The 12610-nt window shown below is 37.0% G+C and overlaps 1 protein-coding gene across 1 annotated transcript in view; it reads right to left on the bottom strand.

The window, feature by feature from the left end:
* Positions 1 to 10227, bottom strand: part of SERINC1 (serine incorporator 1) — a 42885-nt gene extending 32658 nt beyond the window's left edge. Inside the window, exon 1 of the mRNA XM_028117019.2 lies at positions 10101 to 10227. Coding sequence (XP_027972820.1) covers positions 10101 to 10139 — 39 coding nt within the window. The 5' untranslated portion in view covers positions 10140 to 10227. The remainder of the gene's footprint in view (positions 1 to 10100) is intronic.
* Positions 10228 to 12610: the final 2383 nt, after the last annotated feature.

Raw genomic sequence — 12610 nt, 5'->3', positions numbered from 1 at the left:
AATTTCAAAAGAACTGACCAAAACAACCCCCACAAAATCTTAGAACTAATAAATAATTATAGCAGGGTTGCAGGATACAAGATTAATAGAAGTCAACTGCTTTCCTATTTATCAGCAACGAAGAAGTAAAACTTGAAATTAAAAATACATTACCATTTATGTTAGCATCCAAAAACAAACAAAAACCCCAAAATACTTAAGTATCAATTTAACAGAGTACATACAAGATTAATATGAGAAAAAACATAAAATTCTGATAAGCAAAGAACTAAACAGAGATGCCTGGGTGGCTCAGTCGGTTAAGCATTTGTCTATAGCCCAGGTCATGATCCCAGGTCCTGGGATCGTGTCCTGCATCGGTCTCTTGGCTCATCAGAGAGCCTGCTTCTCCCTCTGTCTGCCACTCCTCCTGCTTGTGCTCTCTCTGACAAATATAAATAAAATCTTAAAAAAAAATTAAAAAAAAAGAACTAAGTAAATGAACAGATATTCCACATTCATGGATTAGGAAGACTCAATGTTGTTAAGATGTCAATCCCTCAAGCTTGACCTATAGATTCAATGCAATCCCAATCAAAACCCCAGCTAATTATTGTGTAGATATTGACAAACTGATTCTAAAATTCATATGGAGACAAAAGACCTAGAATAGCCAATACGATATTGAAGAACAAAGTTGAAGGACTGACACTACCAGACTTAAGACTTATTTTTTTTTTTAAGATTTTATTTATTTGCCAGAGAGAGAGAGAGAGTGTGAGTGCACAAGCAGGGGGAGCAGCAGGCAGAGAGAGAGAAGAATGCTTCCCACTGAGCAAGAAGCCCCATGTTGGACTCGATCTCAGGACTCTGGGATCATGACCTGAGCTGAAGGCAGATGCTTAACCAACTGAGCCACTGGGGTGTCCCTGGACTTCAGACTTATAAAGCAACAATAACAGGTCACTATGGTACTGTCAAAAAGAAAAGACAAATCAAAGGAACAGAAGAGTGAGCCCACAAATAGCCCCCACATAAATGCAATCAACTAATCTCTGACAAAGGTGCAAAGGCAATTCAATGAAACAAAGATGGTCTTTTGAACAAATGGTACTGTTAACAACTGAGCATCCATATGCAGAAAAATGAATCTAGATATATAGACAAAGATCTCACACCTTTTCCCCAAATTAATTCGAAATGGATTTTAAACCTAAATATAAATCCTAAAACCATAAACCAGTATAAGATAACAGAGGAAAAAATCTAAATGACCTTGGGTGTGGCAATGACTTTTCAGATACAACATCAAAAGCATGATTCACAAAAATATAATTGATAAACTGATATTCACTAAAATTAAAAAAATTCTGCTCTGCAAAGGTCAACATCAAAAGAATGAAAAGAAAGGCCAACTATGTGAAAATATTTGCAAAAAACACACCTGATCTTAAAGGACTGTTATCCAAAACACACAGAGAACTCTTAAAACACAGTAAGAAACAATCAGATTAAAAATGGGTCAAAAGACACCTCACCAAATTAGATATACAGAGGGCAAATAAGCATATGAAAAACTGTTCCACATATTTCATATGCATATGGGGAAATACATATTAAAACTCATGTACACACAAAAGCCTGCACGTGGATGTTTATAGCAGCTTTATTCCTAACTGCCCAAACTTGGAAGCAACCAAGATGTCCTTTAGTAGGTGAATGAACAAATAAACTGTGGTACATCTAAATAATGATACATTAGTGCTGAAAACAAAAGAGCTCTCAGGCCATGAAAAGACATGGAGAAACCTTAAATGGGTATTACTAACTGAAGAAGGCAATGTGAAAAGACTACATTTTGTATGATTTCGACTATGAAATTCTGGAAAAGGCAAAACTGTGGAGACAGTAAGATCAGTGGCTGGAGTGGGTACAGGAATGAACAGGCAAGGCACAGAGTAAAAAGGGCAGTGAATATATTCTATATGCTACTATAATGGTGGCTACATGTCATTATACATTTGCCCAAACTCACAGAACGTCCAACACCAAGAGTGAACCATAATGTAACCTACAGACTTTGGATAATTATGATGTGTCAACATAGATTCATTAATTTTAACAAATGTACCACTCTAGTGGGAGATGTTGATAAAGAAGGAGGCTATCCATGTGTAGGTTCAGGGGATATATAGGAAATCTTTATCTTTCAATTTTTCTATGAACCTAAAACTACTCTAAAGAAAGCACCCCCCCCCCTTTTAAGTGAGAGAGCACAAGTGTTCAAGTCGGGGGAGAGGGACAGAATCTTAAGCAGACTCCATGCTTAGTGCAGAGCCCCACATAGGGCTCAATCTCATGACCCTGAGATCATGACCTGAGCAGAAATCAAGAGTCAGACAGTGGAGCCACCCAGGTGCCCCTAAAAAAAAAAAAAAGCCTTTAAAAAGGTGGTTTTTTAAAAAACCACCTCAGTTTAAAAAAACTGAGCCTGGGTGGCTCAGTTGGTTAAGCAACTGCCTTCGGCTCAGGTCATGATCCTGGAGTCCCGCGATCGAGTCCCACATCGGGCTCCCTGCTCAGCGGGGAGTCTGCTTCTCCCTCTGACCCTCTTCCCTCTTGTGCTTTCTATCTCTCATTCTCTCTCTCTCTTAAATAAATAAATAAAATCTTAAAAAAAATAATAAAGGCTATATGGGATGCCTGGATGGCTCAGTTGGTTAAGCGCCTGCTTTGGCTCAACTCAAGGTCCCAGGGTCCTGCAATGGAGTCCCCCATTGGGCTCCTTGCTCAGGAGGAAGCCTGCTTCTCCCTCTGCCTGCAGCTCCCCCTGCTTGTGCGCTTGCTCTCTTAAAGATAAATAAAATCTTTAAAATAAATAAATAAATAAAATAAAATAAAAGGATATGAAAAGGATAAAATGCTGTAACCAAGTAGAGTTTAGTCAGGGAAAGTAAGGCTGATTGAACTTTCGAAAATCAACCAATGCAATTCACCATATTCACAGACTAAAGAAAAATCATTTACGGTCATCTCAACAGATGCAGGAAAATCACTTGACAAAATTCGACAGCCATTCACGATAAATCGAACAAAACTTTCTGCAAAGAAAGAACACAATTATCCTCAACTTGATAAAGTGCATTTACAAGAAATCTATAGCTGCCATCCATACTTCATGGTTAAAGTCTATTTCCCCTAAGATTCAAAACAAGGCAAGAATATCTGCTATCACAGATACTTAACTTCACACTAGAGATTCTAGTCAATACAACAAGACAAGAAAATGAAAAGGAATATACACAGGAAAGGGAAAAGTAACTTTTCCATTCACAAATAATTGTTTACATGGAAAATGCCAAAAAACTTACAAAATGCTACTAGATTTACAAGGGAGTTTAACAAGGTCCCAGGATACAGTCATTATACACATATTAATCATAATCTTGCATACCAACAAAAAAGAAATTAAACCAACAAAAATAAACTAACAAATCTAAATCTAACAAAATATGTACTAGATCCCAAATGATGAAAATTACAAAACAATGATGAAACAAATCAGACTTAAATGGCAAGGAAAACTGAGCTCATAAATTGAATACTCAATATTTTAAGATGTCAGTTCTTTCCAAACTTATCTACAGAGTCAACCAAATTCCAATCACAATCCCAGAAGGAGGCTGGTAGAAATAAACCAGTTGCTTTAAAAATTTATATGGAAAGGTGAGGGAACTAGAATAGCCCAAAGAATTTTGAGAAACAACAGTATTGGAAGACACACACTACCTAACTTTAAGATTAACTTTAAAGCCACAGTAATCAAAATGGGGTGGGTTTAGGCAACAGTATAGGCAAAAATAAATGAAACAGAATAAAGTTCAGAATAGACTTACATAAATATGGTAAAAAGGGTTTTTGATTAAAGTACCAAAGCAAATCAATACAGGAAGGACAATCTCTTTAATAAACAGTACTGAAATAACTGGAAGAACCCTAAGGGGCACCTGGGTGGCTCAGTAGGTTAAGCGTCTACATTTGGCTCACGTCATGATCCCAGGGTCCTGGGATCGAGCCCCAGGTCAGGCTCCCTGCTCAGCATCTCCCTCTCCCATGCACTTGCTATCTAATAAAGTAAAATCTTAAAAAAAAAAAGAAACAAGCCACAATCAAACCATATATCAAAATTAACTGAGGATTTCTTAGATACAATTTGAAAAGCATGACCCACAGAAGAAAGAAAATTGATAAACTAGGTCTCATCAAAATTAAGAACTTCTGCTATTTGAAAGACACCCTGAAGAGAATTAAGACAAGCCACAGACTTGAAAAAAATATATGGGAATCAGGTAGCTGATAAATGATTTGTACTGAGAATATGTAAGGAATTTTTAAAACTTAAGAAAACAACCAAAATAAAAACTGGGCAAATTATTCGAACATTTTAAGAAAGAAAATATATGGATGGCAAATAAGTGCATTAAAAAGTGCTCAATATCATCAGTTACTAAGGAAATGCACACTAAAAGCATAATGAGGTACCACTACAAACACGTCAGAATGGCTAAAATCAAATAAACTCATAATATTAAGTACTAACAACTCTCTTTGTTGGGATCAAAAATTGGTACAGCTATCTTAGAAACCAGCTTGGTAGTTTCTTGTAAGTCAAAAATGCTTGTCATATTACTCATCAATTCCACTGCTAGATATTTTACCTAAGCAAAAGAGAACTTAAGAGTCACACAAAAAACCTTGGTGGTACCTTTATTGAAATGCTTATAGCTATTTTATCACCAAAATCTGGAAAACCCTTCACCTGATACATGGATAGTAAGTTGTGGTTTATCCAAGCAATGGAATACTATACAAAAAGGAACAAACCACTAATACACACAACATGAATAAACCTCAATGAATTATACTCAGTAAAAAAAGCCCAACTCAAAAGGCCATATTCTGTATGATTTACTCATATGCCTTTCTGGAAAGAACGAACTCTGGACACAGAAAAAACAGGGGTTGCCAAGAATTAGGATGACAGAATTTAAGGTGCTAAGTGTTCTGTACTGTTATGTAACTAAAGGAGTTCTCAAAATTCACAGACCTGTATACTACAAAGTGTGAATTTCAGATAAATTATATCAACTAAAAAAATGACAAAGATACGGAAAAATAATATGGAAGGAAAACAATGTAATATGAAGGTTAACTGGTGTCCTTAAAATAGAGAATTCTCTAAATAAACAAAGAGGACATTCAAAGATAGAATCCAAGAAAAACTTCCTTAGAGGAAGAAGTAAATCTGTATTTCTAAAAGAACACTATTTTCTTTCTTTCTTTTTTGTTTTTTAAGGATTTTATTTATTTGAGAATGAGTGAGAGAGGCACACGCCAAGGGAGAGGTAGAGGGAGCAGACTCCCCACCAAGCAGGAAGCTCGAGGCCGGGCCCAGTCTCAGGACCCTGGGATCATTACCTGAGCCAAAGGCAGACGCTTAACCCAGGTGCCCCAAAAGAATGCTATCTTCTAGATGAAAAACATGATAAAAGATTTAAAGTTAGACATATCTGGTTAATTTCAAAGAGAAGTAAAAACTCTTCAGATATCCAGGCAGAGGAAACGAGCCAACAGAACATGTGAGATGTGTTGGGAGGGAGTGGATACCATGGTGTTGTTAGACAAAACAGGATTCATAGAAAACACTATCAAGTTCTGAAAGAAATGGGTATATTATTAAACTGTTAAACAATGCCTCTCAGAAATGTAAGATAGTTTTATATATAAAAGAATTTATAAAGATTTCAGTATCCATGAATTCTTCAAAAATCTATCAGGATTATAAAATTTAGTCAATTAGGAGAGAACATTACATTAAAAAAAAAAAACTGGGAGAAGCCATGGTTAAAAAGTGCTTTGAGGTTTGAAACCACTTAAAGTGTAGAGCAGTGGTTCTCAAAATGTAGCAGGTATTGGAATCACCTGGAGGGCTTATTTTTTTTTTAAGAGTCTATTTATTTATTTGACAGAGTGAGAGATAGCGAGAGCAGGAACACAAGCAGGGGGAGTGGGAGAGGGAGAAGCAGTCTTCCCTCGGAGCAGGGAGCCTGATGGAGGGCTCAATCCCAAGAACCTGGGATCATGACCTGAGCTGAAGGCAGACAGACGCTTAACGACTGAGCTGCCCAGGCGCCCCTGGAGGGCTTATTAAAACAGAGTGCTGGGGCGCCTGGGTGGCTCAGATGGTTAAGCGTCTGCCTTCGGCTCAGGTCATAATCCCAGGGTCCTGGGATCGAGTCCCGTGTCAGGCTCCCACTCAGCAGGGAGCCTGCTTCTCCCTCTGCTTCTCTCTCTCAAGAATAAATAAAATCTTTAAAAAAACAAAACAAAACAAAACAGAGTGCTGGACCTTAGTGTTTCCAGTAAGTCTCCTGGTGTACTGATGCTACAGGGTCCACGAAACACACTTCAAGAATGACTTGTTTAGTTCCAAGACTAAACAACTAGGATAATTATGGTTATAAAACACAAAGGTCACATATAAAAAATAATACGTATACAAAGAGATTCTGGTTAAAGATGGCAGACTAAATATGTGAATTTACCACTCCCAATAAAATAAAAAAAATAAAGGGCTCAGGAGTACACTTAAAATGAACAAACTTAGGAATAAACTTTAAGGTCAGACTTCTGGATTTATTCTCCTGTTCTTTTTGACCTTTTAAGGCCTAAAAAGTTGAATTATAAGCCATCAAAGGAAAAAGTTAAGCAATACAATTTGTAGAATTCCCAAACCAATCAGGAATTGGTGGCACCAGGTAGCCTCCCTAATTGAGGCAGAAGGTAGAGATAAAAATAGGATTCATTAAAGGCTTTTTTAAAGAGCAGTTAAGACAGATTTCATTCCTTTTCTGCTCTGGCCAATTGAAGAGGATGAAGCAGAATTTCTCAAGCCTGGCCCTACTGACATCTTGGATCAAAAAATTCTTTGTTGCTGGGGGCCATCCTGTGCAGTGTAAAATGTTTAGTAGTATCTCTGGCCTTTACTTACTAGATGCTATTAGCACCTCTTACCCCAAACTGGGCAGCAAAAAATGCCTGCAGCCATTGCCAAATGTGCCCAGTTGAGAACCACTGCATCTCCTTAGATAAATCTTTTTAGGAAACTCTCCTGATGAAGAAATGTTTATTAAACATTCAACAACTCCTTTCTTTTTTTGTTAAACTCAGGAAAAAATAGATTTAATGCTTTGTTTAAAAATACATGTTTAGCATGCTACCATTCCTAAAATATATTTTTGTCCATTCATCCATGCATGTATATATACATTGAGAGAGAAGGAATGTTATTGGTGGTGGCATTTTTTTTGTGACGTTCTAACTTTGTACTCTGCTATGCTTGACTGTTCAGTGACTATGAATCATTTCTGCGAAAACAAGTCATTGTACTAAAAAAAAATCTAGCAGAGGCTGACACAAAATAGGTAGGCAATAATCACTAGCTCTTTCTTAAGTATATTAAGTATCTTCGACAAAAAAAGGGGGGATAGTTATTGTATATAAAGTCCAATAATTCAAAAAATCAATTTTAGCCATTAATATCATTGTTGAGATTGGGGTGAAAGCACTGAAATAGGCATAAATTTCTGGTAATGTAGTTACAGGATTAGGTGGGAGATCCAGATATTTAATGGTTAATGTAATCACTGATCAAACAGCCACATGAACCAAGATTAATGATCAATCTAATTCTAGGCCACTTAGCAAAGAAACTCAAAAATTAAAGCTCCAATCAATGCACAACGGTATTACATGTATTTTTTTCTTTTGTGTTTTCACAGTTCAGAAATTTTCTACAGCTGTTTTACAAATCAGAAAAAAACTTTACAGAAATAGATTAAGCCTCAAAAAATCTGAGTAAAAAATAAGATTTGTTTAAATGTGGTTTAACTGTTCTAATTTAATGACTTGAATAGTTTTGAAAATTTGAGTAAGTTTTGAATTTGTCAAAACCTTTAAGTAAATAAGCATACTGACTATTAAGACTGTTGAAAAAACGGACATATATTACAAGGCAAAGTCCCCTTCAGCTGCTGACAAACTACACCAAAATCAAACAGTTCATGGAGACAGAAGCAACTAGAAGGAAAGGGTAAAATATGACTAGAACTGCATACTACAGAGTCAATTCCTAGACTGGCCACAATAATCTAGCACACAAGATCAACCTTGGCCACCTAGCCTATCTGCCAGAGATCTAATTATTGGAGGATAAGAAAATTGCCTCCTTGTTACTACCTTTCCAATATACCTTGTTATTAACGGTGACTAAAATGCAGTGTCAATTTTATCAGTTTTCTAGTCAATAAAGGTGAAATACTAAGTTGTAAGAACTTTAAAAGGAATATAATTTTCCATATTGTTCACTAAAGAGATTTTCTGATTTAAAACACATAATTATAGGGACGCCTGGGTGGCTCAGTCGGTTAAGTGTCTGCCTTCCGCTCAGGTCAGGATCCCAGGGTCCTGGGATCCAGTCCTGCATTGGGCTCCTCACTCAGCGGGGAGCCTGCTTCTCCCTCTGCCTGCTGCTCCCCCTGCTTGTGCTCTCTGACAAATAAATAAAATCTTTAAAAAATAATAAATAAAAAAACACAAACATATAAAAAAAATCCTTAACACCCTCTCCCCCCAACCATAATTATTCTTGTGGCAAAAAAGGTGTTCACCATGCTTCTGGAGAGAAAACTTGAAACATGAATCCCTCTTTTAAGTCTTTACTATATACAAAGAAGATGTCTACTTGATAAATGGACAAAATTTGACTTTACAAATCACACACTCCCCCATCCCCCCAAAAACAAAAGCAATGTTTTAACATTTATTATTTTGTAATACATTTATTACACTATGCCTCTTTTGTATTAAACAGACTCAGGTGGATTCTCCAGTTTCTTACTGAGATTAAAAATACCTGGTTTTCATGCCCAACTACAAGAAGAGATATAATCAAGAGAATGATCTCTGTTAAGTAACAACCTTCAGGTATTATTTTATAAAATTTAACACTTACAGTTCAAACAATATCAGAACTTTCTGAAAAAAAGTGAGGTATGTAAAATAATAAAAATTCTGACTCCTGTATATAATGGAGTCATTTGGGAAATAAGACAAGCGTTAGAAGTGGAATTTAGAAATCATGGATTAAAGAAATATGATTTTAACCGAAATACCTCGCCCAAAATTACAAAGAACTTTATTAACTGTAACGTTATTATGTTGTCTATTTTGGGGGGTTATCTTAAAGTTTATTTGCACCACCTGAATAAATTGTACCACTATAATGAAAAATGGTATCACTCTAACGATGCTATCTAATTAAAATGCAACCTACACCTAATTAAACATGAAATTTCAGATTACAGAAGCATACTTTTGTCAAGATACAAGATTTGTAATACCATTGAACTGACCAGCTTTTACAGATACATATATTATTACTTGAGAAATACAGTAATTTCTTCATAGCATGAAGGTCGAGGACCCAGCCACAGAGCTAATATTTATTAGTAAATATTACCACCAGGCTGTCCCAAATAGCGGGCGTTTAATTGTAGTCAGCTCGACAGAACAAAGAGGCCAACATGCCTCCAGGGATGACAGTGCTGCAGACTCCGAGGTCGCCGGCAAGAGAACGAGAAGAGAGGGGGTACTTCACGGAATGGGCCTGAAACCTCTGTAGAGACGGCCTACGCAGACAACAGGAAAACAACAACAACAAAAAGGGACTTGGAAGAATGGGGAGTAGCTTTCACGAAAGCTACTCACGAAAGACGGTTGGGGGAGGGAAACTACAGCTGTCCTGTCTTTGCTTCTCCCATCAGGGTTATCTTTCCATCTCCACTGCTCCTCGCGGCCACCGCTGTCAGCTCTTAGCAAGACTCAGGGCCCTAAAGCTGAGTTGGCGTGACCACCGGAGATAGGGAGAAAATGGGGACGGAAGGCACTCCCTGTTGGGTGGGGTACCAAGTTACCGACGCGCTGCATCCAGCCCGGCTCGGATTCCCTTCTCTTTCGCCTCCTATGCTTAGCACCCTGAAGGTCACTAAAAACCTCCTTACCCAGCTCGCCATGGAGCACAGTCCCAAGACGTTCCCCATCTCGGCAACGTCGCAGGAGCAGCCGCTGGCGACAAAATGGAGACAGTACCACGCCACCCTTTCGGGCCTTATTTACTATCTGCGAGCCACTTCCGGCGCATAACCCACCCCGCCCCTCAGCTTTGCGTCACTTCCTTTGAGGCCCATGTTGGGTGGAGTGGGGGGAGGGTGTCGTGTTGAGATTGCGCGTGCGCATTGTTGGAATTTGAGGCCGGTTTCGGAGCAGAGTTCTTTAACACCCGGGCGGAAATTTCTGGCTAATGCAGGCTGAGGGTAGTTTGCCACCTTAAGGAAACGATGTGAGAAAAACTCACCATTACTTAATGTTTATTTGAATTTGGGTTTAGTAGAGGCTGAGGTGGTGGTTGATGATTTTGTCCTCGTCTATTAGAAAAATTTCTGACGGCTTTTGGAGGATTGCCTTCTTTTTCTCAATGCTCATCCGGTCATCCACTTATTTCTCTTTTTTACACTTTTGCGTCCTTTTCCCCCCACTTACATTCCCAGGTACTCCTGTAGGCCACTGACTGGGACAAGTTTATTGGGGTATTTCCATTCGTTTGGGTACTTACAGTTCTTTGTATTACTTCTTTGTTGACACGCATTTTCATTTCTTGTCCAATTAAGATGTTACAGGAAGTTTGCACTTTAAAAAATTTTAATTAGGTAAAAAATACATAGTGATTATAAAAACTTAAACATAGCATTGGTTTTATTGAACGTTATGAGCTGTTCAGGAGACATTTGGAATCCTTGCAAATTAAGTGATAATGATCATCTCCAGGGAATGCACACAAAGTTCTAGTTCTTTTACAAAAATATTCTGGGAGAACAGTTTGGTGCACAGAAATAACTTAAAATAGAAATAGTCATTGTCATTAATAATAAAAGTTTTATAAAGTTTACAAAAATTAGATGGGTGAAGGTGAGGTAACACCTAGGAATCTAGAACTATGACCATTAAATGATAAGTAGCAAAAATGAAGGAATGAAATTCGGTAAAGGACAGTGGGTTTAGTTTGGACATGTTGAACTTGAAGTCTCAGAAATGTTACCCCTCAGCACGTGAAAATGCAAGCTTAAAAACCAAGAGTAATGAGATGCAAAACTAACATTGCCGTTAAGAGTTGAAGATGTCAGCCTGGAAACAAGAAACCAGTTCAAGAAGCAAAGCGTTTAACTGGAATCAAAGAATTGCAATTCAGGGTACACAGTTTTAAGTAGAATCCCAAATAGTGTCCAGATTTCAGGAGGTTGACAGGATTTTCATGGGAAAAAAAAAGAGGAAGATTGGGTAAATAGTTTTAAATAAGTGTTCGTTGGTGCTGACGAGTAGGGCTGGATTTGCACTCATTGATTGGTCAGGTGAAGTGATCACTAGGCAAAAGTTCACTTTTTCTAAACAGAATATTCTCCTGCTTGCTGACTTCTTGAATGTTGGTTTGGCCAAGTTCAAAGTTTCGAGAAACTGGATGTGAAAACCGTTTCCCCTGAAATGGCTGCTCTGGCTCCATTTTAAAATGGTTCTACTTAAGTCATTTTAACAAAGATACACGATTGAGGTAGACATCCAAAGAGAAATGTTGTAAAATCACAAGTCCTTAATATGGATCTAAAAAACTTAATGGAAATATTATCAAGTGGGGAGAAACTATTGACTTAGTTTTTAACTTCTCACTTCGATTGTTAATGTCATTGACATACCTGTCCTTTCAAATTCTGCATTTTAAATTCTGCTTTCCATATAAGTTGTGAAAATACCTTTGGTTAGGTACTTGACTTCTCAGAATCTCAGAATCCTTGTTAGTAATATTTCAACCTTAAAGAGTTGAGAGGATTAAATAATATCACATGGTCTTATAAGTTATAGCACAGTGTAAGCCTATTGTAGACAATCAATACAAGCTAGTTTCCCCCAAAATAAATTGTCTTAAAGGATGAATAAAATTTATGCATAGTTTATATTGTACAATACAAGGAGAGAAAGGATCTATGAAAAGTATGTTATGACTTTAATCCTAAAATAAAGTCTAAATGTAAACATGTTTAAATATTTTAACATATGTTCTATAAGAATAAGCCAGGAATAGATTAGGAGAAAATAACCTATAGGGGTCAGTATAAACTTAGAATTGGAAGAGGCTGTATCCTGCTTAAAGACATGCTTTTGTTAGTGAAGACAGATTTTGATTTTTTTAAATCAAAAATCAAGATACAATAAAGGTAAAACACTCTCCTAATTTATTACCTTAATATTAAGATAGTCTGTGAACAATTTTCTTTCCACACAGGTTTTTTTCCCCCCAAATGTAAACTAGTAATTCCCATGACAACAAGATATGTCTATACCAGTGAAGTAAGTGAATACAAAAGTATAAGATTTATTTCAGGCAGAACATATATAAATTTAGGGGAAAAAAGCAAATATTCACCATGTAAATAATGAAGTGGGTAGAGAATTAAAAAGTTTC

This window comes from Eumetopias jubatus, unplaced genomic scaffold (assembly GCF_037043125.1).
Source record: "Eumetopias jubatus isolate StellerSeaLion01/CBP00866 unplaced genomic scaffold, mEumJub1_p1.0 scaffold_6, whole genome shotgun sequence".
In the NCBI taxonomy this organism is placed as follows: Eukaryota; Metazoa; Chordata; class Mammalia; order Carnivora; family Otariidae; genus Eumetopias; species Eumetopias jubatus.
Note: the sequence above shows the minus strand (reverse complement) of the source record. Positions and strands in the feature narration are given on the sequence as shown.